This window comes from Parambassis ranga, chromosome 19 (assembly GCF_900634625.1).
Source record: "Parambassis ranga chromosome 19, fParRan2.1, whole genome shotgun sequence".
NCBI lineage: Eukaryota > Metazoa > Chordata > Actinopteri > Ambassidae > Parambassis > Parambassis ranga.
The window spans coordinates 17725597-17752620 of NC_041039.1; the positions used below are offsets into that span (position 1 = coordinate 17725597).

Below are 27024 nucleotides of genomic sequence, written 5' to 3' on the forward strand. Positions count from 1 at the left end.
TTAACACAGAGGCAGGTGTGTTGATGTTTGTCGTGCATAGAGCTGGTTTTGGCTATTTCCCTCTGTGCGGCAGCTCGGGTTTCCCGAGCAGTTAATTAAACATTTGAATTGAAAGAGCAGAGTAATGAGAAACCTATGGCAGCCTTGTGCAGGGGATCAGCGTGCCACAAAGAGACGGCAATAAACCATTCACCTCTGGGATCTTTGGCTCAAAGAACTTTTAGAGCACCAATATAAAGTGTCAGTTCCCTTAATTAAAACTTTAATTGTGGGATTACTGCCTTTATGTAACTAGGGTTGGTGAGGTCACGTTGCTCCTTGCTGCTCTGTGGAAGCCGTTATTTTTGTGTTACTCTGTTACACAATGCAGAGAAAAGAATCACACTTGGAGATTTGAACCTTTTTTGTCTTTCTCAGAGTGTAAACTTGAGAGTAGCTCATGTTATGCTTTTACAATAGGTTTGGTGAGGTTTGTGTGTACCCTGGCTGAAATGTGATTGCACTGATTGGAGAATACTAAGCTCTCCCACAGTGTGTTTCTTCTCTTGGCATGATTTCCACAGTTGGATGTGCAGGTGCGCAGCACAGCTGGAGGACAAGCCAATGCCATGATTCATATCCCATTCCCTTCATCCCTCCCACTCTCTCTCTCTCTCTCTTTCTCTGCTTTTTGTCTTCCAATTGCTGATGTAATGTGTAATGTAATGTAAATGTAAGTTTGATTTTAACAACTTTCTAATCTCAACTGTAAGCGTAAGACAGCTGGTAGTTTATTTTTTAGGTTTTTATTGCAGTCATGGCTGATACAGAGCACAGAGCATGCAGCTCATAAACATGCATCGTTTTCATACAGTCATTCATATTCAAAGAGCAGGTCTGTGACCTTTGTGTAGTCATGAAGAGGTTTTTGCCCACACTCTACAGTTTGAATGAGAGGGGGTGTTTTTCAGTCGACCATGTTTTTCAGTCGACCATTCCACTCTGATGGTCAGGAGGACATTGTTTAGTCATCGGATTTGTGGATGAGGGATTAAATCCCCTGCCACTCCACCCACCCCCAACATACACCCACCCGCCTTTTCTGCCTCTGCTCCTTCTTTTTTTTTTTACCCTCAAAGCTCTTTTAAGTATCTCACCTTACACCAGCCGCTTTGTGTGAGCACACAGCGGCGGCTCACGCAGCGATGCTCCATAGACACCCACAGTAAGCCAAGTGTGTTCTGAATGTGTCAGAATTGGCTCGGCTTTCAGAGTGGGTGTACATGCAAATGCAAGAGGTATTTGTTTTCCCTCCTCACCCCAGCAAATTCCTACACTCATTGAGGATTAGTGGTTGGGAATCTTATTCCCTTTGAGGAGCAAAAACCTCAAATGCTCCCGCCATCGCTGACAGTCGGGCAGCAAATCCAGAGCGGCTGATGAACTTTGTCTTTATTGCCTCACTTCTCTTATAGACTGCTGTAGTAACGGCACACTGCATTGACTGAGAGCAGCACTTCATTAAAGTCAGAGGGAGTCTGAATAACATTTTAGATAATGTACAATTACAAAAATAATACGTCTGTAGCTCTAGAATGAAAAGGGTTCTCATGGAATCTTATTCTCTTATAGTGTAAGTATAAAGCATTGAAACCATCAGTAGCTCAAACATACTGGAATGACCTCAGCCTTTTTTTGCATCACTGAAGGACTGTGATCATTGTGGATATTTTGGTCATAGAGCCGTCATATGTACACAGTGTGTTTATAACTCATTTTTATTGTTAGAGGAGTCTGATCTACTCTTTCTCTGTAGGTCACGGTCACCACGATCGGCTATGGAGACAAAATACCACAGACGTGGATAGGCAAGGCCATTGCCTCCTGCTTCAGTGTCTTTGCTATCTCCTTCTTTGCTCTACCTGCCGTAAATATGAATTTAATCTAATCTTCTTCATCAAATATTTTCCTCATTTAGTTAAGGTATTGTTATATTTATTGCACATTTCTGTGCTTGTGCTTAAAAATAATGTTTGAAAAAATGAACATTGTTTATTTTTAAAAGTTTGTAGACTCGTATCTTTTTGGAAACAGTGAAACAGTAATTCTCCTTGATCAGGGTATCCTGGGTTCAGGGTTTGCCCTGAAAGTCCAACAGAAGCAGAGACAGAAGCACTTCAACAGACAGATCCCTGCTGCAGCCTCCCTCATACAGGTGCAGTTGTGCATCAAGAACGTTATTATGGAAAATATAAAGAAATGCTGATATATGATAATGTAAATGTAATGTGCCGCTGAATTTATTTGCATATGGATCGAGGGTTTATTTTATGCTGTAATTTGAGATTATAGTGGGAATTGCTATTGCTATATACTAACATAAAGCAATATATACTGCTCTTTTTATTGTTTGTTGTAACCTCTATTTCTCAGACGCTCTGGAGGTGCTACGCAGCAGAGAAACCAAATGGCTGTGCTGCTACATGGAAACTATACTTCCTTACACCAGAGGCGGTTGCAGCTGCCCAGGCTGAAAACTGCAGTCCTAACACCAGGAAACTCAATATATCAGTAATGTGTCATTTTAATTCCTTTTTGAAACTTGTGCATAAAGAATGTCTTTAGGGGATCATGCGATGTTTAAAATAAAGCATCATTTTTGCATGAAAAGCCTTAAAATATTCAAACCTAAGCTCTGGAGTGTTGTCAGAAAAGGCCTCTGTGATGCTTCAGGGTGCATTTGCATATGTGTAGCCCACACCATAATTGTCCCCTTGTGCAGTTCACCTTTCCCAACAATATTAGCTATATTGCGCCTTCCATACAGAATAAAAGACCAAGTCAAGTTCCCACAAACATACACATACTATGTGGAAGAACACAATGCGCACAAAACACAAATACACACACAGAGGCCCCCCCAGGCTTGACTCCACCAGGATGACTCGAGGCCTTTGTCTCTGCCGGACAAAGACTCAGTCAGTTGAGATGATGTCACCACCGCCTTTCTCATGGGAGTAAACCTTTGTCTAGTAGAACAACAACAAAAAAATCTTTGTGTAGCATTGAACCCACGTGTATTTGGGAGAATGAAGGCTGCTTCCGCTCTTTTCTGTTTCAGCATGTGACTTTCTCGTCTGTCTTTCCTCTCTCCCCTCTTTCCTTCTTTTAAGATTCCTTCTTCTTTTTTCTTCTGCCTTCCTGTTTCCCCTCTGTCTGAGTATTTCCCTACGCTTCTTTCCACCTTCTTCCTCATTGTTGTTAACGCTGGTGAAGAACTCCAGAGTCTGTTTCTTTATTCTCCTGTTTCTTAAGCCTATTGTCTGTTACAGTTTCTTGTTTCCCTTCCATCTTTCTTCGTCCTGTTTTATCTGTTTTCTGTCTTTCCATCTGACAACACCCACCACACCTCCCTCTTTCCCTCTCTCCTAATGAGCCATTCAGTCATTGGGTATTTGGAATGAACTGCTGGCCACTCGTCAAATGCCAAAGTCTGATGCACTGAGTCCAAATAATTGAGTTTCTATAAAGGCCACATCCATGACGTTGGTGTGGGTCACTTGTTCTAAGGATTGGACTGGAGGCACCGTTTCAGTTCTCACAAACTCAGTGACTCAGACAGCTATGATCTCACTGAGATAAAACAGGTACCACTTATGTCAGCGCCAGAGCACAGAATTCAGTAGGATTATGATGTTTTACAACAGTGTGAACTACATGGATACTGACAAAATGAATGTGCTTTGGTATTTCACTGTTTTTGACCAGTGTTTTATATTTGGCTGGAAGATTTTAGAACATATAGTATGTTTGCAGGACCTGTTTCAACACCCCAATATGTAGTCGAATATAATTAGCAAAATATTAGTATTAAACTTTACAGTGATTTAACACTTGTGTTGACATTTTGTCCATCAGAAAAAGGGGAACAAGAGGAGGCTGAAGTCCAGAGGAAACGGTTCAATGGGCGTGAACTCAGAGAGAGCTGTATCCATTCCTCAGATCACCTACGATCACATCGAGGACTCGTCGGCGAAGAAAGACGTCTCATTTTTCGTCGAAGAGCCAAGGGGGACTGTGGAAGGTAATACACTGGAAAGACCACCTCGCTCATGTGTCTCCGATGTTGATATTAACATACTCCAGCCTGAGCTCCACTCAGATATATATGACTTTTCAAAGAAAGCCAGCTACCCTCTATAAACTGCCTTTCCTCTAACTAGCCAAGATTACACATAAAAGCACAGAGTTCTGTTTTATGACCGCCTGATCAAACCGACTTCATTTTGGAGTTCTTGACAAGAGAATTTTTATTTAACACCATGTTCCATGAAGGTGTTGTAGAAAAAAAAGTACATTTAATATAGTTGTGAAGCTATCTTTGCCATTTCAACACACTTCAAACTGGCTGTGAAGGCTGTGTCATGTAGAGGACATGTAACACAGAGAACTCCAGTAATGAAATCTCTTTTAATACAGTTTTGTTTGATGAAATAATGTGTGTCGAGGGCCGTGAAATGATGTCATGCTGCCTAAAAGGCCTTGGAAATCCATTATCTCAGTAAAAGCTTGATGTGTTTTTGCGCTCGGGGCATTTACGTGGCCAAAACAACTGCATGATGAATGACATATTTTATGGCACTTGGTTTAGAAATATTAGCTGTCGGCTTGTACTTTTGTGTTGTCAAGTGTTCATTATCCTTGTTTTGAATAAATGAAGACGGATTCCTTAAATGTGGCCAACAATTGCAGCCAATTCCCTCAGTGAAGGATGCATATCAGTATCAAGCGGCGTCTTGGTGGCAGTTGCTTCTTTTTTGTCGAGAGCACACAACAGATTTCCCAAATGAAGCATCCTTTTCTGCACATGTTTTTTCACATATAGGCCAGGGAAGTGAGATCTAGTCACATGTCAAGACCTCACTTACAAACTCACAAATAACACAAAACAAATAAAGCTTTGATTTGATAAAACTTTGTGGGGATGTATATCAGACGTGTAATCAAGCAAAAGTAGTAATCATGTTTAATTCGCTCATTATCGTATTGTCAGTGTTCTAACTCCAGTCACAATAATTACAGCATATACAACCCATTTTAAAGTGGTTTTCGGAGCCAGTCCCTTGCAAAAGATGACAGTCCTCCTCTGTTTGTGTAAACAGTGGGGACCATTACACATTATGGGAGGAGCTGTTATGCACAGGTTTCCCATTTTCACACAGTAAACAGAGGCCCTATCCTGATCCTTTTAGAGCCAAGATGGCTGCCAGGTGTCTCCAGTAAGCCACATGGAAGCCATTAGAGTCTCAGTGGTGATTAGAGGTCATGGTTACAAGCTCGTTACTGCTTCACTTGTCCCCCTTTGCTGGCCACAGACACTCACACTGGACTTAAATGGAAAAAAAAACTTAAAATACCAGCATGTCGACGTTACAAGTGAGAATTTCTTGTAATAACAGTTGCAGTTTACCGATGGTGCAGTCATTGCAAAGCCAACGCTGATTTCATACAATCCATTTGACCTGCATCAGTACTTGCACATAATACACAACTATATATATTTTTTTTTGTGTAGGTCTATACATACAATATATGTTTGATAGTTAAGAGGGGTGGTGCTTTAGCTTCCTGTGTTAAAAGCCAACCCCACCAAATGAAGTGACCCAGACCCAAAGTTAATAAATGCACTTTATGGGTTTTTCCTGTCAAAGCGTGCAATCATAAAAGGAGCTGAAGTGACATAAACCTGACATGAAGGCACAGCGTCACTAAAAAGAGCAACCACTTACAAGTGGAAAAGTTTTTCCTCTTAATTGAGGAGGATCTCACATAATGAGAGAGAACATATGTCAACATGCACGTGGGAAAAGCAGCAAAGTCAAAGTGGATGTGAAACAGCGTATTTATCCACATGTGAACATTCTGTGTTATCAATAAATGACTCTAAATAAATGCACATGCTGAGGTTATGGAGACGAATAGGGGGAATTGGGCAAGTTATGGATGACATAAAACCATGTAAAGAAGCCAAAGTCTGCAGCCTGCTGTCACTAATTATAATGTCTGAGCTGGAACAGCATGGGACTGTATGATCTCTGCTTCACATTCATCCATAAAACAGGCATCTGCAATGTCAACTGTCTACACCAGAGCGCCTCCCTCTTTTTTTTACTTCAACCTACCCCTTTTGAACTTTGTGCTGGGCTCCTGCATTTCTTAAAAACTTTAAGGCATTATGTTTTATAAATCACTTATAGTAAAGGAATTAGTTTCTGTCCACACTTCGGCTGTGGATGGTGAAAAAACACAGCAATTAGTTTAACAGTCTCCAGGTTAATATTAGCCATCAGTGGTGTTTCCTATGTGGCCTAAAATTTTACAATACATCCATCACACTCCATAAACTCAACATGGCAACAAAAACAACAACGAAACGACACAAAACTTGGCTTTATTACACTACTTGGAAGTGCTCAAACTGTTATGTGATGCGGCGATGTTGCAATCCCATATTAACAGCAGTTGTGTCTTTCTTTGCAGGAATCACCAGGATGTTTAGGCAAACAGGTGAGTTCAGGATTTAAGATTTAAGATTTTTAAGACAAGAAAAAAACATTTAAGACATATAGAAATAAAGGTTGTGTATTACCACACTGTCTAATCAGTAGCCACTTCCACTGGTTAAGTACTTCTTTTTCTCCTATTAAAAACTCCTCTGTGTTAATCATTAGCTAGTCTGCCTATTTAATGTGGCCCAGACAGTATTTTAATTAGACTCACTGGCTGGCTGGGCCTTTGTGCTCAACCGGACCAAACCAGAGCCAAGCAGAGAGAGACTCAGACACTGGTCCTGGGTTGACATGGCCTGTTTTCATTACTGGGTGCTCTGCCAACACTGTGGGTGAAGAACGGGGCTTGCCCAGTTTGGAAGGAACAGAGGGGGACCTCTGGGACTGTGTGGACCCAGACTGGGACTCTGAAGAGAGGAGGGGCGGGAGCAGAGATGATAAGCTTTCATTGTGGAGCTTCAGTGGTTAGAAATAAACTGGTTATTGTTTGATTTTGGTCAGTGTCCGGCTTATCGCTCCACTTATCTCTCTGTCCACGCCCACCTCATGTCTGTGAGAATCTCTCAATGGAGCGCCCCCTCTCTGTTTCCAGCTCACAGTCATTTTTTCCCCTCTCTGCACTTTGAATTCTTTCTTGCCCTCGGCTCATGGGCTCTCAAACAAAAACATTTGGACTGATGGACCAGATAAACTACATATTGTTAATAAACCCTTATCCTGTTTGTGTAGCCAATAAACCAGTTCAAGTCTCCTTCAGCAGGCTCTGGATACTCTCTTCTCGTCTTTTACTCTCACTTTCCCTCTCTCTCTTCTTCCCTGCCTCTTTCTCTTCCCTGTTTATGTCCATCTCACATTGGACAATGTTAAACAAATGCACTGATGGTATACAAGAGAGGCTGAATGGCTTTTGCTTGATTTGGAATGGCCATTCTGTTGTTGGACACAGATTTGCCTCTCCATTCTTCTTCACAATAGAGGCTTGGTGGTTTGGAGGAGAAACATGTCAAACTCTGCTGACAGTCTGACTGCAGGTCAAGACCCCGCTACACATGTTGTTCTTTGCTGTTGTTTTTAGCCACGCCAGCAGCCAGAAAGCTGCACCGCTGAAGCAGAGCACCACAATGTGTCTGCTTCTTTCCTATCTAAATTGTTAGTGTCTGTCCTTTTTTCCATGTATGTGTTTCTGTTGTATGTCTTATCTTTGTGTCACCTTATTTGCACCTTCATTTACTTAATTACCTAACATTTATTGCTTTCTTTTGAAAGTCTGAATTATGGCAAAGTTTTGTGCATCATGTTAAAATCTGTAGATATAAAATGTGTTTTTTTTTTTTCCCCTCTTCTTCATTTTTTCTGTTCTGATTATTTCCTCGGCTTCAGGCCCTCCTCATCACTCTTGGTCGTCCTTTACTCTGAGCTGTCCTGGTTCCCCAGGTATCTTTCTGTTCTTCCTTAATCTGTCTTATGTAAGCCTCAGCTCATATTACAGTGACACATATTGTCGTAGGTCATAAAACGTTAATGTCAAATATTTTTCACAAAAGTCTAACCATCAATAATTATACGCGCATATGCAAAGTCACAAATTAAACTCGATATGTGTCTAAGTCCTGTTATCTTTGCTCATTACAGTGAAGAGCAGTCATGATAACAGCACGTCTATCGACATCTCTCGGGCCAACAGCTTAACGGACGAGCTCGACTTCATGAGCGAGGATATTCCCCCGCCTGCGGTGACTGACAAAAATCAGTAAGTCTCTTCAAGTCCGCCCCCTCCTTCTCCCTCCTATCCATCACCCTGAACTGACCTCCATTCTCTGATCCATATTATACTGATTTTCCCTACCGGTCACAGTACCGAAAGGCCTTTTGTCAGACAAGAGAGCCCCTTCTAGCTGCTCTCTAAATGAAGTTGTTTTGTTGAACCCTCTTGAGGGTCAGAGAGACTCTAGAGTGCCGGGGCCATATCAGGTACAGGGAGTTATAAAGGGGATTATCCCCTTAGTCTCTGAGAAATGTCAAAGAAATCCCTCTTGATGGGTTGTAGAACATGTTGTGGCATGGATGGCTTGTCACCGCATGCCCTCATAGGCCTGAGAATTCACTGTTGTTGTTTGCTGTGTGAATTGTATGTTGATGGTCCTCCTTCCTCCCCATTGACCTCCTCATTCAAATGGGTTTCGTTAATGTGTGTGTACCACAGTGTAATTAGATTTCCTTTGCTTCCTGTGTTAAGTTGTTGTAGCGTTACAAAACAGTGACAGCTACCAAACCAGTTTAACCCTCTGTTATTAATCTTTACACGTGTACAAAGTGTTACAGTGCAGCACAGCAGAACGATTTTGCAGAGACAACTTGTCACCACTATTGTTGGTCTTTACTCATGTATGAGGTCATTACATTCTGGATTAGATGTTTACTGCACAGAACAGGAGGCGGCTACATTAAAGGTTACACAGAAGATCTCGGGTGCTCATGTGGTGGTTGTGGTGCTGTTTGAATGTGAGCTTGTGTGTGTGAGCATGAGTTTACATGTTAGAAGTATGAATTAAAAAATGTGACACACAGCCCCACTGGTATGTACGCTTTCCTTTTGTTTTACTTCACCTTTCTGTCTGTTCCCTTCGATGGCTGTTACTCTCTACCATCCTGTTTGGTGTATATCATTCAGCTTCATTGTTGTTCTGCAAATCCAGTCACTCTGTCACTCACTTCCGTCTCTTTCCTGTTGACTTTGTAAAATGTAAAACAAAAATTGACCTTCAGTGCAGTGGAGAAGAATCATTACCATAAAGGATCAAACCAACAATAATTTAAGTAAAAACATTAACAAAACAAATGTCAGTAGTTGGAGTCATTTGATCTGCCTCATTATGGCATTGGTCCAGGACTCCCTTTCCACAAAGCACTTTAATTCCACGAGGTACAGTGCTGGCTTTCCCACTATTCTTCTTCTCCTCTTTTAGTTTTCCTTTTCTTTCGCACCTCCTCACCTCACCCTGATCTTATCTTCTAATCAATCAATCAATCAATTAATTCTAATTGAACTATAATTTAAAATTTGATACATGCATCCACTCCAGGAAGGTTTTGTTTTTTTTTTTTGGCTGGATTTTTTTTCTTGAATGGAAAACTAAACTCCTTTAAAACTCTGTATGTTTCATACATAAGTTCCTGATATTTTTCTTTATTTGAAGAAATCAGTGCAATTATTTCTGAAGTAACGGACACAATGTACAAACAATAAAAAAGTGATTTAAATAAATTATCTATAAAAACATTTCATCTCCCTTGTTCCTAAAACAGAAGATGGCGCTGCAGTATGCAGGCTTCATGCAAATGGCATGAACGAGCTCTAATTTATTCTGAGGTCATGACATCCTTAGAATCAATACTTTTATTGCTACTCATTAAAAGTATCAGTTAATTAATACTCATTGCAGTGTTAAGACAATTGGTACATTGTGTAATAATGTGCCAACGTACTGATAAAATAATGGTCTTGTGTGTGTACACGTGTTTTTACTTGTTTTTTATATTATCTGTGCGCATGTGTTTGACAGTTTGGGCGTGCTTGTGGGCGTTCGGTGCCTCGGTGTGTGAGTCTTCAGAGTCAGTACAGAGACACTATCTATTTGTATCTATTGCAGGGCCGCTGTGCCCATAACTCTGATGTAACAGCCAAGCTTTAGATTTGGGCCTTGCTGGGCACTCCCATAACAGCTGGTTTGTTTTGCCCCCGGTGTCACGCCAACAAGGACAGCACTGTCATTTGGCATCCTTATCTGGATTTCTGGAGACAGCTACCAGATCCACCCATGCTGCCTGGGGCGACTTGCATGCTCATACCCACACAGACTGTATCAGTTTCAAATCCAGGAGTATTGTGCAGCCTCTCCACGGCTTCCAGCCTTAATGTAAATTTGACATGAGCGCTCCTCAGTTTAGGTTGCTGCTTGTTCAAACAGCCTTTGCTGGTATCACTTTAATTTCTCAGTGACAGCACTAGCTGGAACATTCCGCTGTTTGTTTTGCTTTGCTGAAGCGCACTACCCCTCCAAAATGTGCGTGTGTATGAGTGTGTTTGTTCACATGTGAGAGAAGCATCAATGCAGCTGGCTGTGATGTCTCTGGGCTTCTGAAGAGGAAGTGGTGCAGGGCAGCGTCCGCACGCAATCCATGCCTTCTGTTCTTCTGAACCCAAAACATACACAAGCATACTTTTTTCCTGCTGAGAAGATAAATCTGTATTTTTTTTTGTTTGTTTAAACATAGCTCACTGTTATTTGTTTAAAACTTTATGAAATATCCCGAAATTGAAAACAAAACATACACAAAAAAATAAAAAAATATTGCACTTGTTCCACAGTCTTCAACATGGGTCTTCCTTTTGTATTGTAAACACTTCCTTCAGTGTTTGTTTACGTACTTCTGTGCAAATGAGGCTTGATTTTGGTACGATTCAGACAAACACTGATTTCCGTTGATTGTGGACAGGCAGCAGAATGTGTGAGAACCTAGTGGCTCAGTGGTCTGATGCGATGCACTGTGTACTGCTGCACACTTTGATGATGTCAATTTCTGAGATTCAGTGGTTGACTGTTGAATGAAATCATAACAAACCTCAGCAGGGCTACTGATTCCTAATCCAGCTTGCAGCAGATTGACTCTGACCTGAGAATGAGTAAATGTTTCCAAGTGTACTTCTTAGGCCCTAAACAGAGGAAGACCTTGTTTAACTGATTGCAGTGATTGTGTCCCTTCTGCCACTGCTCTCTGCTGTGATTTACTTGCTTCTCTCTGTTCTCCTTCTTGTCTCTCACCCTGCTTATTTACTCTGTCTAGCTGCACCACATCAGTAACGTCTGTCATCTTGTGACCTGAGGCAGTTGCCCTATTCTCCTGCTGGGTGCGGCCAGGTCCCCAACCCTTCCCCTTCTCCTCCTCCTCCTCCTCCTTTTTTGTCTCCTCTCAGACCTGTAAAAGCCAGCATGGGCCACCTGCAGGCAGATCTTAATTAGTTCCCCTCTCACAAGCTAGCAGCAGATAAACAATGAAAGCCCACTGCAGCACCACAGGAGGGTTTGCAAGCACACACACATGCATCATGCCATGTCCTCTTCAAGTAGGGGCCTCTCTCTCTACTGAGCAACTGGCATCTTTTGTGCAAAGCTCTGAACAAATTGACTTTTTGTCCGTGTGGCCTCTGTATGGCTGCCTTATGCACTGTACTCTGATATTAATGGCACATGGAGGTGTTTCAAACATACGGTGTTTAGTCAAGTGGAAAAATCTGAAATGCATTGCTGTTTGCTGTCACAGGAGTCTTTAAACCTTGAATATTGTCACTTTGACAAATGACTGTGAACTAAGCCCCCTGAGTACCCCCCCCCACCCCACCCTTTTCACTGTGACCAAGACATTTTTTTATGCCAGATTCAACAGTGAATCTGAAGTGAAAACATCCAGTAAATCTTCTTAATATTTTTGGCTTTACTGCCAAGTATTAGAATGACAAAGTCGACTAGGCAGAGGCCCCATGCACACACACACATACACACACACTCTGTACACACAGACAAACGGATGAGGTAAGACCGGCCTCCTGCCCTGCAGCAAGAAAAGCTGCCCGGGTGCTGCTGCTTTATGAAAAGATAGAAAAAGAAACTAAGAAAGAAAAGAACTAATTGTACCCCAGTTTTTTGACTTTTTGCCAATTTCTTGAGCATAAAAAAAGGCAGAAAATAGTCTTGGGGTTGTAAAACAGCCACACACTGATTCATATTCTCTGGGCAACAGAGTTGTACATGGAGGTATTCAGTATCTAATCTCATTACACATAGGGTTTTTATGTGATTGCTGACCTTTATGCTACCTTTACTCACTTGGATGTATTAGAAATAGTGTAATTGCTCTCACTGGACCAAGAATATATTCTATCATGAATGCTACAGCTTTTGAGTTGACTTGGCTGCAGGTTCTGCAGGGTGCACGGCACTGACAGGGAGGTAGAGTTTTTCATCAGCCAGAAGTTAAATCATAACAATGACTTTTTTTTTTTGCTCATTGTCACACTTATTGGCCAGCTGGTTACTCAAGAATTCATTTTTTTAGTCTTTTTTAACCTTTTTGAGACAGTTGATATTGAAGAATCAAGGGGGAAAAGGAAAGCTAGACACTGGGGTTGTGGTGCTTCCCCTTAAAACGCAGTAAACGACACAGAATGAGATAATGCGGTGTACTTTTACTGTTCTGCCACATTACGAGATCACTGACCACTGGAGCAAATTCTCCTACTAGAGCCAGGTTGAGAATCTGCAAACCATCTTTTACAGCGTAAACGTCCCATTCTGGTCAATAAAAGGCATTTTCATGAAGTACTTAATTAAAGAGTGTGTTTAGGTTGACACTGGCCATCCCGCGTTAATGAAGGCCCTCATGCTGCTGTTATAAGTGTTTACTCCCTCCCTCCCTCTGTGGTGCTGGTGATTCTAGGAGGGTTTTATAGCGAGGGACCGTCAGTGACTGGAGGAATGGCCTGCTTTATGGCCTCTCACCGCAGGTTGGAAAATCCAGGGACTCGGCAAGCAAGTACTGCATAAATAAACTGTCCAGACCAAATAAAACGATACTCCTCCAACATGCTCTCTAACTGCAACATCCAGAGTGTTTTGTGGTTTGACTGCAGGGACTTTAAAAGCATCCCTTTGTCCCCCAGTTACATTAAAGTTAAAGTTAGGCTCCTTTTCTTTCATATTTCTTTATATTTTACTTGTTGTCCGATGCTTATATTTAGCATGGCCAAAGTTTCAAGTAACAGGGTGGACACAGGGGAAAGACAAACGACTCAGAGAGCACTGTACAACATTCTCTGGGAACAGTTTCATAATGCCACCAATAGCAGTTGTGAGACTGTGGTTAAAAGGGCGTTTTAAGCCTGTTTATTCAGATTTAAGTTTGGTCTTGTTAAGCCAAAGTGAATGCCTGGGAGTGTTACCAAGATGGCTGCTGAGTGGTGAGACTTGAAGTGGAACATATAACCCCAAAGCTCCAGCTTCACACTGCTCTGAACTTTGTCACCTTGTCTCAAGACCACACGATAATCCAGCAGTGTTTGGATCCGTTGGTGTTCTCTAAGGAACCTCCGGTCTGTGTTGTAGGCTTGTTGATGATGACAGCAACAATCTACCTCATCCAAAGTAGCATATGTCATTTTGGGATTTACTGGCAATCAACCCATTCTGTGTTTTTTCAGAAGAAAATTAGCTTTAGTCAGAGCAGGTTGGAGCCCAGCCTGACTGTTTTGTGGCAGAACTGAGAGGCTGCATAACAGGCAGCTGTAAATAAGAATTATTTTTAACGGTGATTCATGCAGAGCTACTCTAGTGGAGTCCCAAAATAAAAAAATATAGAGCGGGAAATGAGCATAATAGGTCCTATTTAATAAAATCTGCCCACAGAGCTCACAGTGGTAGACTGAAGGGAGTGAGCCCATCACAGCATGCAGGTATCCTGGTGTGGTGTGTTGTTTTCAGGGCTCTGTCCAAAATCAGCATGAATAAGTACCCGTGAGCCTGACTGAGGCAGAGTGAGTAACATTCACAGCTGCAAGAAGCAAAAAATAGACAGGAAGACAATAGCTGGGTTCATAACACATACGTTTGTCTTCTGATTGCTCAAAGGACATTGTGTTTTTTTTTAAGTATAAACTTAATATAACTTAATAAAATTAGACTAACATTTCTGTATTTCCTTATGCTAATTTATAATTTGTGTTTGGGCCAAAGTGCCACATGTTTTTGTGTGTTAATGGCTGCATTTAAAATCTGCAAAAAACAAAACCTGGTGTATCCTGTTCCCTTGGCATCACCTGTACTTCCACAAACACAGAGCCCAGATCATAATAATAATAATAAAAAACACAGATAATGGAAATGGAAAATGAACTCAGGAAATTGTGGAGCAGCTCTGTGACGTCCTCGCTGCTCTTTCTTTTGTTTAGAGGCAAGACGATTTTAGGAGAAAAAATGCACAAGTGTTTGTTTTGATTAGAGCAGTGTGCTGTTAACAATTACACACTCGCAGGGCAGAATTATTGACAATTACTGTTTTTGTTAGCTTTGTTAGCTTCCTTCATAATTTAATTGTTTCCATCCTGTACATTGTTTGGCCATTTGGTTTTATTTAATCATGTTTGTCCTAATGGGCTGCAGCGTTGCAGCACTTGGGTTAAATATACATTTTAAACTAATGAACCAACATAATTACCCCAAATTAAATTATTAGGAGCCTATTAATGGAAGTCAAGATAAGGTAGCTTGAGGATATTTTCTTTTTCTTCACGTAAACAAACTGATGATAAACTCCAGATGATTTGGAAATGTTTTTCATTCATCTCCATTAATTATTGCAAAATCAGATTGCTCACCGAAGAGCAACAAAGGAGGAGGCCCACCAGAACTGTGTGTCTGTAATAAACATGTCAGACTTGTGCAGTTAAATCTTTAAATGTTGCATCAGTGTTATACTGTAAGGAGAAATAGGACATTTTAACTGTTATCGCTTATTGCACTTTTGTTTATATGTCTTATGTGTAAAGCGTGTCAGCCATCATTGTATTGTATTTGGATTGCCCAGCAGACTTCACAAAAGTCCTTGCACTAATCTGCTTTGACTGTAGTAAAATCAAAGTAAGGTCCAGCTCAATCCCCTCTTGGAGGATTCCCAGACTTGGTATAGATGCTCCAGTGTCTCTCAGAGGTGCGCCTCCCTCTCTGCTCCAATATTAGAAGCACCTGAATAAATACACTCGATCGTCTTCTGTGAGCGTGTGCTTTGCTTTGCGCTCTCCTCTTCCTCCTCCTCCTCCTCCTCCTCCTCCTCCTTCTCATGTACAGGGCTCAGTTTCTTCTTTACTCCTGTTAATGAAAACAGTAATCTGCAGCAGCACCTGAGTGGCCTGTTTGTACAGCCAATCCTGCAGCCGTCCATGGCTCTCTTGGCCACTTTTTTTTTTTTATGTTTTTTTACTCAGCTCTTGCGCTCTCAGGTTTTCAAATAGGCCAGCCATGGCATTTGAAGTGGTTTAAGGTGGGGGGTTTATTCAGGTGTGGCGAGTCTTACAACCGGTGCTGCCACCACCCAGCCTCTGATGTTGTGTCCATCTGCAACCAGGTGCTGGAGCTCCGTCAGAGAGCCCAGTGTTCCGGACCAGCAGATGAATAGAGGGCCTATTGATGGAGCTCGTCTGTGGGGCTCTGTGGTTTCTCCTCTCTTACACGCAGAAGCAGGGATATTCGGTGGACCAGGGCGTTTACCTGCTGGAGAGGAGAAGGCTTGACTAAAGGGGAGCTACAACTGATCTGGGCCAGGCAATGACCACAAGGGGAACTTATAAAGGGGATGCGTGTAGGTGTGTGTGTCCACATGTCCTCATGTGTTAAGAAGTGGGTTAGGTTCCTGCCCCACCTGTCTGAATGGATCCCACTCTGTGGGTTTGAACTGAGTCTGGTTTCAGGTCAGCAGGGGTTGAATTGGCTAAAATGGGCCTGTTGACATTGCATCAAGGAATATGGCCTCTGAATATGAGGTGGGAGGGACTGAGTGTATTTTCTTTAGAGGTGTGATTGTCCTGAAAAATCCCTTTATTGTCAGTCATTTATATTAAAGTGGCTCAATCGTTTTTTTAAGGCTGCTAAGATTACATTGAAATATGTGTTGACCTTGGAAGTGAGAAAAAGATATTTCTGAAGGAACGTACAGACTTAGATCAGGCTTGCCATCAGCACATTTTACATCCTTTTCAGGGTAAATGCACAGCTTAAAAAATTTTGTTACACATCTTATTTGCCTCTAAAAGTCTAAGAGAGTTTTAAAAATGTCAAATTTAACTTGTGAAAGGTGCGTATTTCTTTTTCTGCTTGATGTAAAGAGTGACATTAGTTAATTAGAACAATTAAATGTGTGTATGTATTTTTGAGCTGTCAGTCAGAATTTATTTTTTAATATCACATTGATGCATTGACATGGTTTTAAAAATAAAGAAAATGTTGCTTAATGACATGAATAAAGCAGAAGCAACATTTCCAAGTAACCTAACCACGAGCTGTTTGTTCAGATTTTGAGAAGTTTACACTTCCTGCAGAGTTAATTTGAATATGACTTCTCTGAAAAAGCCAATTGAAGTTTCATCCTCAGAAATTCTCTTTATCACATTGGCCACTGTGACAGCGGGGCAGTGCCTCTATCACGACACCATCACCGTGGGCTTGTGTGCTTTGCAAAAACCCATCACGGCCAACACGCCTGCAGCTTCATCAAAGACAGTACACTGGAATTTTGTGTGCTGTTCACTTCTGAGGGGAAACCTAACCACTGTGTTTTTGTGGTTACAGGTCTGACTAGATGTGGCATTGGAAGTTTATCTTGCACGTGACCTTTTGGCAGTACAAAGAAAAAGATAAGAAATGCATGAGGATTACAGTGAAATGAGATAAACAACGTGCTCTATTTTCACTGTATTCAGAGATAAAGAAGCAGTCAACAGGTTATCAGTCAAGGCCTTAAACGGCTCTGAAGCCAGATGTTTTAAAGCAGGGGAACTAAAGAAAAGCTATAAATCATGAAAAGGGACCAGGTAAGCCTTAGCCATGCGCCTGCCCCTCCCTCTTGACTCCCACCATATTACCCTTCCCTCTACTCCCCGTGTGTTTTTTTTTTCACTGCTGTTAATAGAAGCCATATAGAGCTCAGTTCATAATGAAAGACCCCCCAGAGGCCATAGCAGTAAATGAGACTAATAACCCTCTAAATAAGTCTCCTCTAGTGCTGAAAGGCCCGCCTCTTTATACTGCAAGTGTATATGTGCTGTAAAGTCTTTTTCAGGCTGCTACTGTAATTTTATGGCTCTGTTTTATTCTGACATAGACATTTTGGGGGAGGTCAGTGAAGGGGCTTTAAACCTCTGACAAGATGTATATATCTCATTTAAATTATTGGTGGCCAAGCAGCAAATTATTAGCATATTATTAGAAAGTAAAGGAGACTGACATATTGAATTCAATTTAGGATTTTCATTGTACAAAGAAACAAATGATTACTTATATCATGATGATTTTTATATTTGCTAGTGTGTGAATGTGTGAGTGTAGGCCAGGTTTGCATGTGTGTAGCTAAATGTTTGCAATTTCACAATCCAGTGATATAAAATCACGTTTTGTTTGTTGGTGCAGTGTTCTCAGTTAGCTGGTGTCAAAGAATAGGGTGGGTGTTTCAGTTGCAATCTGAGTCAGAGGGTGGGGGTGGAACAAACAGTCAAAAATCAAATGGCCTTGTTCACAGTGAGCAGATTCATGAGGTGGAAATTATTTGGATTATTAGGATAAAAATGACAAATAAAAACACATCATTTTTAACATCAATTCTTCAATTTTTTTTAAATTTTCAATGTGGGTTTTGATGTGGGTGTGGATCTAAAACTGGTCTAAATCAGTGGTGCTAGTTCTAAAAAAATATCTCAAAACAATAATTTTGAAATCCATTAAAAAGTAAAAATAAAATATACATTTAAATTCCTTGGAAATTTGCCCATCATTTTTTTAATGTTAATCACACCCTTGGTCATCTTACTTATGTTTGAGTCATTTAAAGGAAACGATATTTGTATTTTTACCCATTACAGCATAAAAAATGTAAAAAAAGAATGTTGGCCACTGTACATTGGGGAGATGGAAATAATCACCGTCACCACAAAATCATAAAAAGCATGGTGCATAGGAAGTGTGCAAGTGTCCCTGGACAGTGCAGTTCTTTTGACTGCGCTGCATCTGCAGTATAAAAGAATTCCAACACATTCATATTTGCCTTCATATTTTTTTGTTAATTTTTTTCATTTAGTGGCAGGAATATTTTTGTATAGTTATACATTTTTTCAAAAAAGTCAAATGTCAGCAGTACTGCAGAAGGTGGTGGGGAGCTGAAAACAATTCCCCTCGTTCGCCAGCAGGCTGTGCTGTAGCAACATCACTCCTGACCTCTCTTCACTGACACTCTGCCTACAATCACTCAACTATTTTTTTTCTGTTGTTGTTGTATTTTAGATGTTTTCAGTGAACATTTAATACTATGTCTTCTACTAGAGTCCCGCTGTGAGAAAAAAACTGGAGGGTTGAGCTTGAGTGCAAATGTCCCTCTGTTTTTTTTAAAGAGTTTGGTATCTGTCTGCACACTTGGGTGTGCCCATTACCACCACCACCACCACCAGCACTACCACTACAACCTTTGTTACCCCAGGCAACTCTTCTGTCACAGTTTCTATGTAGAGACAGACGGGGAGATAAGAAGATAGATGCAAAAAGACTGAGAAAACCTCAACCCAGTATCAAACCTGTGTTTTTCATTCTGCAGTGTTTTTAGCTGTGAACAATAGCTGTTGTGTGCCAGTTCCAGCAGAGTTGGTAACAGGCACTTTTATCTTTCAACATAGAGCTCTTTGAGTGATAAAAAACAGTGAGTGTGTGTGTACTGTGTGTTCCTCTGAATTTGCATGGTCCATTTGGTTTGTCACTCCAGTATTTACTTAACATTTTTCATGACTGTAGGTCAAGTCACCCGCTGGCTCACGCTTCTCTCTCTCTCGCTGTGATTCTCTTTCCTTTTCCTCTCCCTCCTTCTGTCAGATTGTCTCTTTCTCGTTCGGTCTGGCCTCAGTACAAGTACTAGCAGTTGTCAGTTTCAGGAAATGCGCTGCTCTCTGTTGGGAAGTGAGGTATCTGCCTCTGGGCCAGCCATCTCTTTCTTTTTTTTTTCCTTTTTGTAATTTTTATCGGCTGCTTACGGGAAGCAGAGCTCCTCCGTGCACACAGGACAGTTCACTCTTCTCTTGTTATGATTGCATGTGGGCTGATACAAATACTGGCTGGCTGTGGGGATATGTATTTAAATAAATGGAGAACTGGGTGGATGGATGCAACACTCTGATCTTAAGCCCTCTTTATTCTTTAATTGCTCAGTGTATTGAGTGTATCGAGTAGTTTGATTTGTGATTGCAACAACCAACAACCAGCCAAACAACACACAAACACATGCATGCCTCTCCACACCACCAGTGTGTCAGATTAAAAAGCCTATGGAAGCAGCATCACATGATGTGCAGAGCTGCACTGATGAAGTATGTGCAGAGGAGCAATGAAAACAAAGCTGTATGTTTTTGGCCGGGGGCTTGAGTGTAATGTATGAGTATGTAAAGAGTGTGTGTGTCTGTGTGTGTGTGTGTGTCTGTGTGTGTGTGTGTGTCTGTGTCTGTGTCTGTGTGTGTGTCTGTGTGTGTGTGTGTGTGTGTCAAAGAGAGCAGCCTGTGTCCAAACAGGATATTGTAGTACACGGGAGCAGATTCTTCCTGCGGCAGTTTGGCACTGTGGGTTCAGGACAGCTTCGTCAACAGCAGGCAGCGCCTCCTACACACACACACACACACACACACACACACACACACACACACACACACACTGCAGAATCTCCTAACCTCACATCAGATAACTTACTCAACACTCAGCCTCCCTTTCTATGAAGGAAACAATATTATTGGACTCAGTGACAGTTTCCTGAGGAGATCGAGCTCCAAACAGAAACAGAACAAAAACAATCAGTCAGTTTAATAGTGTTGGACGGCCGGGAGGAAAATAATCATGTGTGAAAGCAAATAAAATACATACACATTAAAGAAAAACTCTCAGGCCGTGCTTTTTAATCCTCTGTACCTGGATAACTTGGAAAATGTAATTTTGGACATATTTTGCTCTCTCAGACATTTTGACCTGTTTTTTCTCAGGCCTCAGTTCAGAGTAAGTAACAAGTTGGCTCTCAACTTTCCATTAAGGATGTTTTCCTGCATGCTGGAGAACTGACTGGGTGCAATCTGATCAATCTGTCAGTTCCACAGAAACCATTTGTCAGACATTTAAATGAAACAACTGGTGAGCTGTTATTTGAAGAATAAATTTAGGCCGGTGTCAGTTCTTAGTACCGTTTGATACAACTGACTCTGTGTTCCATTTTCCACACTTATTTTAATGGAGTAAAGGGTTAGGTATCCACTGACTCTCTCCTTAAGAGAGTTTGTCCTTTGTGCACAAACTCCAGACTTGAGTGTGCAGAGGGGAGGCCAAGGAAAATGTCTGAGCGAGGCAGAGGGTGGTGGGACGGATTCACCTTGTGTCTGAGGGGAAGAGAGCTGGAGAGGAAAGACAAGTGTGAGAGGAGAGCAGTGTGTGCTGGTGTAAGCAGACGCTCAGCTCATAGGGTGTCAGGAGAATTAAAACAAGCTGTTTGTCAACTGCCAATGCCCAGACAAGAACGCATGTATGTGCCTCATGGATATTTATGCATCCTCTTCTCTATCAGTAGAACAACAGACTGACTGATTGCTGGAAGTTACTGTGCACCATGTGGACAACATACTGAGGGCACTGAATATAAACACTGAAACAATTTGGGCAGAATATGACTTAAACTATTAGTTTTGGGTTTAGACCAACAATTCTAATTTTCCTTCATTCCCATGTGTGTTTGCCCCTCTTCTCAGTAGCCCAATAAAACATTGTTTGGACAAGAAAGAGGACATTGTTATTTGCTTAAATTTTATTAGTAAATATGACTTTATGAGCTCTGAGTTTCCATCATTTTTGAGCCATTTGCATTGGGTCATTTGTGTGCTATGAAATCTGAATCAAGTCCTTATTTGTTATTAAATATAAAGTATTTTGTATTGAAACAAAACAGCCATAATGTTGTTATTAAATTTGTCTGTCCAACAAAATTGTTTATGAAACACTCGGTAATGACCGTCATTTTATTCCATTGTAATCTGGAAAGAGTTTGCATCCACTGTTTTGTGTAAAAAGTTGGCAAAGGAAATGGCCAGAAGAATGGTATTTAGTGAGTTTAATAATGCACACACACCATGGGAATGGCCACCTTTTATTCATTCTTCATTCATTCTGCACCATATGTAAATCGGAGCACTGAAGCAACATTGACATGTTTACGTCTTCATTTTAGAAATGTTTTTCTTCTTCATTTTTCAATATTTATAAGCTTCACAACACATAAAGTTTTCATCCGAGGTCTTTGCATTTTTGCATTTTGCTGATTTTACCTTGCACTCGGCAGCACATTGAATTCCCCCTTTTTCCTGGTTTATATGTCAGTAATAATGTGAACAGAGTTAAATGTTTTTTTTTATTGAACAGAGAAACGATCGAGCACTCACTCACAACCCACTTAAAGCAACCTATGACCTTCTTTTCTTTTAATCTTGGGTCATTCTTCATGTGTGCTTACTTAATTGCCAGGGTTATCACTGATGAAAGATGAACCCATCCCACTGCCTTTACTGGGAGTAGATTCATGCTAACCCCCCAAGCAGGGAAAAGCAATAAGAAGCCAAAGCAATAAAAAGCTTTGACATTGATGGGCCTGTTTCCCAAACACTTAGGACCTCGAGTCTGGCTGGAGGGGACGGGGCTCCAGTTCTTATTGCTGTGTCTGCCCAGAGTCGCCATGCCACAGAGAGGGTCGACGTTTGGTCTCGGCCTCTTAGTGTTCGTCTGTCTGCCTCTGTCGGCCTGCTGAACATGCTACAGGGGCGGCTGTGGCGGGGTAAGAGGGTGAGGAATTTCTGTGTGTGTCAAAGGCCTCCAGCAAACAGCCCTCACAGTGTCAAAGCAAATACACAGACCTGTTCTCCTGTTGCAAAAAAAAAGCATAATGTCTGGCAGTGTACTGATTAGACACAAGTATAAAAAAGGAACAAAGGGAAGATAGTTACGAGAAAGTGTGTTATATTTTAAAAATACAGTTGCTTTTAAATGTGCGGTAAACTTGTGACAAAACAAAGCAGAAATGAAACCAGCTAAATTTATTTTTCTCTTTTGAAATCGGTGGCATGTTGTCAACATCAGAAAAACAAAGTTACCCATGCAACACATGGTGATGAGAGAAACAACATGGCTTCACTTTCATGTTACTTCAGAAGGATTAGGTGCCATGTAAACTACTTTTTTTACAGGTTGCTGTTCAACAACTTCTTAACCCCCTCCATCCATTTGGCTTGCACAAGGCTGCTACTCATGCCGGTGGATTGCTTATGACAGGCCCTTATGCAGACACCTTGACTGCCATGAGCAATTACTTTAAATACACAGGAGACGGCCAGAGCTGGGCTAACCTGTGGGAGGGTTAGAGGCAGAGAGAGGAGTAGAGACAGAGGCAAACATGAAATGGGAAGAAAGAGAAACACCCCACAGCTAATTCTAGGCTATGTTAAATGCTTTTTCCCCCTTGAAGAACACTTAGAACCACTTTGTGAGTGTCATGAGTGGTACTCACAAGTTAAGTGGAGAAAAAAGTGCATCTTTTTTTAAACCATTGAATTGACAGGTGGTTCTGTGAAACGTCTAAGAAATCCTAGGCTGTCATTTGTAATCAGATCACATTCATATTTGCCATTATGTAACTGAATCTGTCTCCATCCATGTCTCCGGTTATTGCTACAGTTTAGATACACTTACCTGTCTTTGCATCTGACAGTGTGAAAACTGACAGCACTCCTGATCCCTGCCCTCCCTTCCCTGAGCCCAGTCTGTCTGTTGATCAGGTTTCATACAGATCTGGACTACCTCTGTTACCCTGCAGGTCTTGTCCCTGCTGCTGTGCTTCTGTTGGGTCTGCTCTGTTTCACCTAAAAAAAAAAAAGCAGGGGGGGGGGTCTTAGCGCACAGGCATGATGGGTGCAAAGGGTTCAAAGGGCGGATGATGGACGTGTAGTTTTCCGTGGGGCTTGGCTGTGTTTTGATACCACACCCATCCCTTGGTTCAACACATCCTCTCACACAAATGGCAGCATAGGTGGATTGCTAATGCTTCACAAAGCTTCATAGATGGTTGTTTGGCTGAGATGCTAATTCGAGGAACACCCATACTTTCCTCTTGCTTGTGTTGGACATCCAAACTACTTGGTTAGGTTTAAGAAACACTATGTTTTGGGTATAAACACACACACTTCTACAATATATTATGAAGCAAACTTCTCCATCTTCAACAAACATCTTCCCTTTCCTCTTGGCTACAATGGTGACATATGAAAGCAGTGGGTTTAGGAAGTCGGCTTTTACCTTCTACATGGTACTTGTTTTAGTATATGTGGCATTTTTACCTCAAATGAGGTGTAAACTATTTGCATGTTTACAACTCGCAACTTTTGTAATTGCAGATTGTTTTCTGTCTCCAGACACTGTGAAACTTTAAAAAAAATCTTAGCCAACATTCTTTTTCGCTGAGAAATAGTTTTCATTCTGATGAATCTTCTGAGTGATCTAGGCTGCACGCAGCATTATATGAGAACAGTTGATGAGAGTATTAAATCTGTGAGAGAATGAAGAAGTGGTGAAGGCCAGAGTTTGTGTGAGGTGAACCAAAGCTTTTGCACTTCGCTTTGCTTCACTTCTTTCCCAGCAAACATCTTTCTCTCTCTAACTCCCTCTCTGTGTCGTCTCTCCTCTTTCTGACACACACACACACACACAGAGTGTAATAACTAGAAGTGTGTAGAGCTGCTGAGCTGTTCCACATGTGTAGGGTGCGTCAGATCAAATTAGGCCTCGTTGACAAAGGGCCTTTTACACACAGGTGCATGGTGGGTGAGCTGGGACTGCACTCAGCCAGGCAGTCCAATAGCCAGGCAGTCGGCAAACCAGCCAGTCAGTAAGTTAATCAGTCAACCTGCCACTCAGAGAGCAGAGGCTTCAGCTGCACCATGTGTAGTGTTTGGACCGGCAGAGTGTGACTTGACAGCTTTTCCTTCCACTCGTATAGCCGTTCCAAAAGAATGCTAAGAAATGTCTGCAGGCGTCTGGATTTTCTTACAGCATCTCGCCATCATCATCATCATCATCATTTTGGAACATCTTTGGACCCCTGACACTAACATACATCTGCAAAACTGCTCTTTCTGAATAATAACTTTGGCCTTGACATCCGCAGCTCACCACGTCAAATCACAATACACGACCAAAATCACAACAGCATGTCAACTGGCTGTCTGTGCAGAATGAAAGGCACAATTTCCAAATGCTTTGGACTGTGTTTACTTCCCTTTCCCAAAGTTTATTACATTCTCTCTCCAAGTTGTCACTTTTCATATGCAAGCATAAATCCCCCTATGGCACATACACACACACAGCAGCCCCCTGGGTGCTGGGGTAACCATAATGCAGCTGCAGCAGTGCAGGCTGAGTTATTACGTTTAATCCGTCTAATTGTTGAGTTTCATAGAATGGGACCCAGTCTGCCTTGGAACTAATTCTGTCTGGGCATTCTATTTAATTCGCCACACTGGGCCCTAAGCTCTTCTAAAGGCAGGCTGCCCCCTCCGTTCTTTCCACCCCACTCTTTAAGAATATAAACCCCTTATCTTCTCCTCTCCCTCCCTCTCATGCATGGCAGAACACTGGGTGACTTGTGCTGGAGAGTGATTTCTCAACAGTCCATAAAACATTCTTCTGACAATTTGGACATCTACTCTAATGAGGCGGGAGAAAAAGGAGTAGAGCTATCATGAGCAGCAAAAAGGCCCCGAAGAGCCAGTCCTGCCAGTCGACACTTTTAAACAGCAACAATATGCAAGTTGCATGAGGCCATGGGGCAAGGCATGAAATGAATGGAAATTGAGATGCATGTCTTGGAAAGTTAAAGAGCGGCGTATTGGCAGTGTGTTGTGTTCATCCAAAAACTCATTTTATGGCACAACAAACGAAGCATGGTTGTGTACCAGCTAGTGTCATGAAACCAGAGTAAAACTTCGACCCGGTGTAGTTCGGCTGAAGCAGTTGCAGACTCACTCGAAAACAATGCTGCTTTAACTGGTCAGATTGATGGGGGGTTGATTGCTTCGTTGGTTGGTTGCGTGGCTGAACGGTGATAATCCGCACTCACAAATCCCATGCGTTTAGTCAAATTATTCCAAGCCTTAAGGCTCCCATTGTGGCCACTGGCTGGTGTGCTGCTGTCTGAGCCCCCCCATGGGGACAACAATGCCACCATTCAAGGCCACTCGCTGCTACCGACGGGCAATTTCAGGTGTGAATTGGCTGTGTAGCCAGTGGCTTATATTAAATGACCTGAGACATGACCTCGAAGGGTAAAAGAGGATAGAGAGGGAGGGGGAAAGAAGAGAAGAAACAGAGTAAGCATTTTGAGAAGAAAGAGAGATTATGTGAAAGAGGGGCAGCACCACAGTCTTGTCAGGTTCTGTCATCTTTTTCTCTGATGGCCTTGAAAACAGGCAAAAGCTTTAAAAAGAGAGAAGGGATGAGAAAGCGAGAGTATGTGCAGGAATGATCCCTTCTGTCTGATATCCTGTGTTCTTTTTGACTTACTTTTTTCCTGCTAAACCTCTCCTCTGTCTTCCCGCCTTTTCCCGTTAATATGCTTTTAATCATATCTCCTTGGCTGGCTTGCTTGCGTGGGTGAGTGCTACCTCCAGGCCCTTTGATGGGAATCTGCGATGCGCCTTGGAGCCTTTTGAAGTAGCCGGCTGGGGAGCTACAGGGGGGCTTGCTATGGGGCCGGTAGCTTTGATGTGCCAGGGTCTGGAGAGGCCGGCTGCACGCTGCCCTGCACCGATCTGTCAGTAGCACAGCTGCACTGCTCACTGGGGAGCCCCTGCCTCCAACCCCGGTTGGCTGACTGACTGACTTATTCGCCTAGCTCACAGTATGCTCCGTGTACCTGTAGAAATGTCCACCACCTGTAGAAACACCACCACGTGTATGTACATTTAGGTGCTTTCATTGAGTTGAACTACACTGTATTGTACATGATTTTATTAATATGTTGTTTTGAGCGAATATGTCCCAGGAGTTCGTCCAAATCTAAGTCCTGCTGCAGAATATCTTGTTTTTTCTTTGCCTCTCTTGCTCTTTTCTTTATTTTCTGTCAAACAGCTCACAGAGAAAAAAAACAGTTAGTGGATGGCTGTTTTCTGCTCAAAGTCTATGTAAATGTGCCATTGGGAATTTTTCAGTTTAAATATTGCCAAATGGAATCCGTTTTCTCTGCAGCTGCACGAAACCATTAAAAAGAGACCATGTGTTCTAACCTGTTAGGTTTCAGTCGAGCTCAACCTTGGCTCAACTCTCCACCTGGAGAGGAGAGCAGTTTCCAAGGTTGAAGCTGTTGACACTTAGCTCACTGCACAGAATTTCTCTCTGTAGGAGGAGGATGCATCAATTGCCCGACAGCAACCAACAACATTATCCAACTGCACAGATATTCCTTGTATATGCATTTCAATCTTCTATACTACTGCACATACATTATGGTGAGAACTAGGTGTGCACATCATAATAACAGCCAGACTTAAGTTAATGACTTGTTGAACTTTTTAGCAGGATTGTGGAAATGCAAGTTACATTCACAT

The 27024-nt window shown here is 41.9% G+C and overlaps 1 protein-coding gene across 1 annotated transcript in view; it reads left to right on the forward strand.

Annotated features, from left to right (window-relative positions):
- kcnq1.2 (potassium voltage-gated channel, KQT-like subfamily, member 1.2) overlaps positions 1 to 27024 on the forward strand; it is a 123960-nt gene that overhangs the window by 15250 nt on the left and 81686 nt on the right. The window contains exons 8-14 of the mRNA XM_028431969.1: positions 1796 to 1906; positions 2099 to 2194; positions 2413 to 2550; positions 3898 to 4063; positions 6520 to 6546; positions 7929 to 7982; positions 8181 to 8298. Of these exons, the coding sequence (XP_028287770.1) occupies positions 1796 to 1906; positions 2099 to 2194; positions 2413 to 2550; positions 3898 to 4063; positions 6520 to 6546; positions 7929 to 7982; positions 8181 to 8298 (710 nt within the window). The remainder of the gene's footprint in view (positions 1 to 1795; positions 1907 to 2098; positions 2195 to 2412; positions 2551 to 3897; positions 4064 to 6519; positions 6547 to 7928; positions 7983 to 8180; positions 8299 to 27024) is intronic.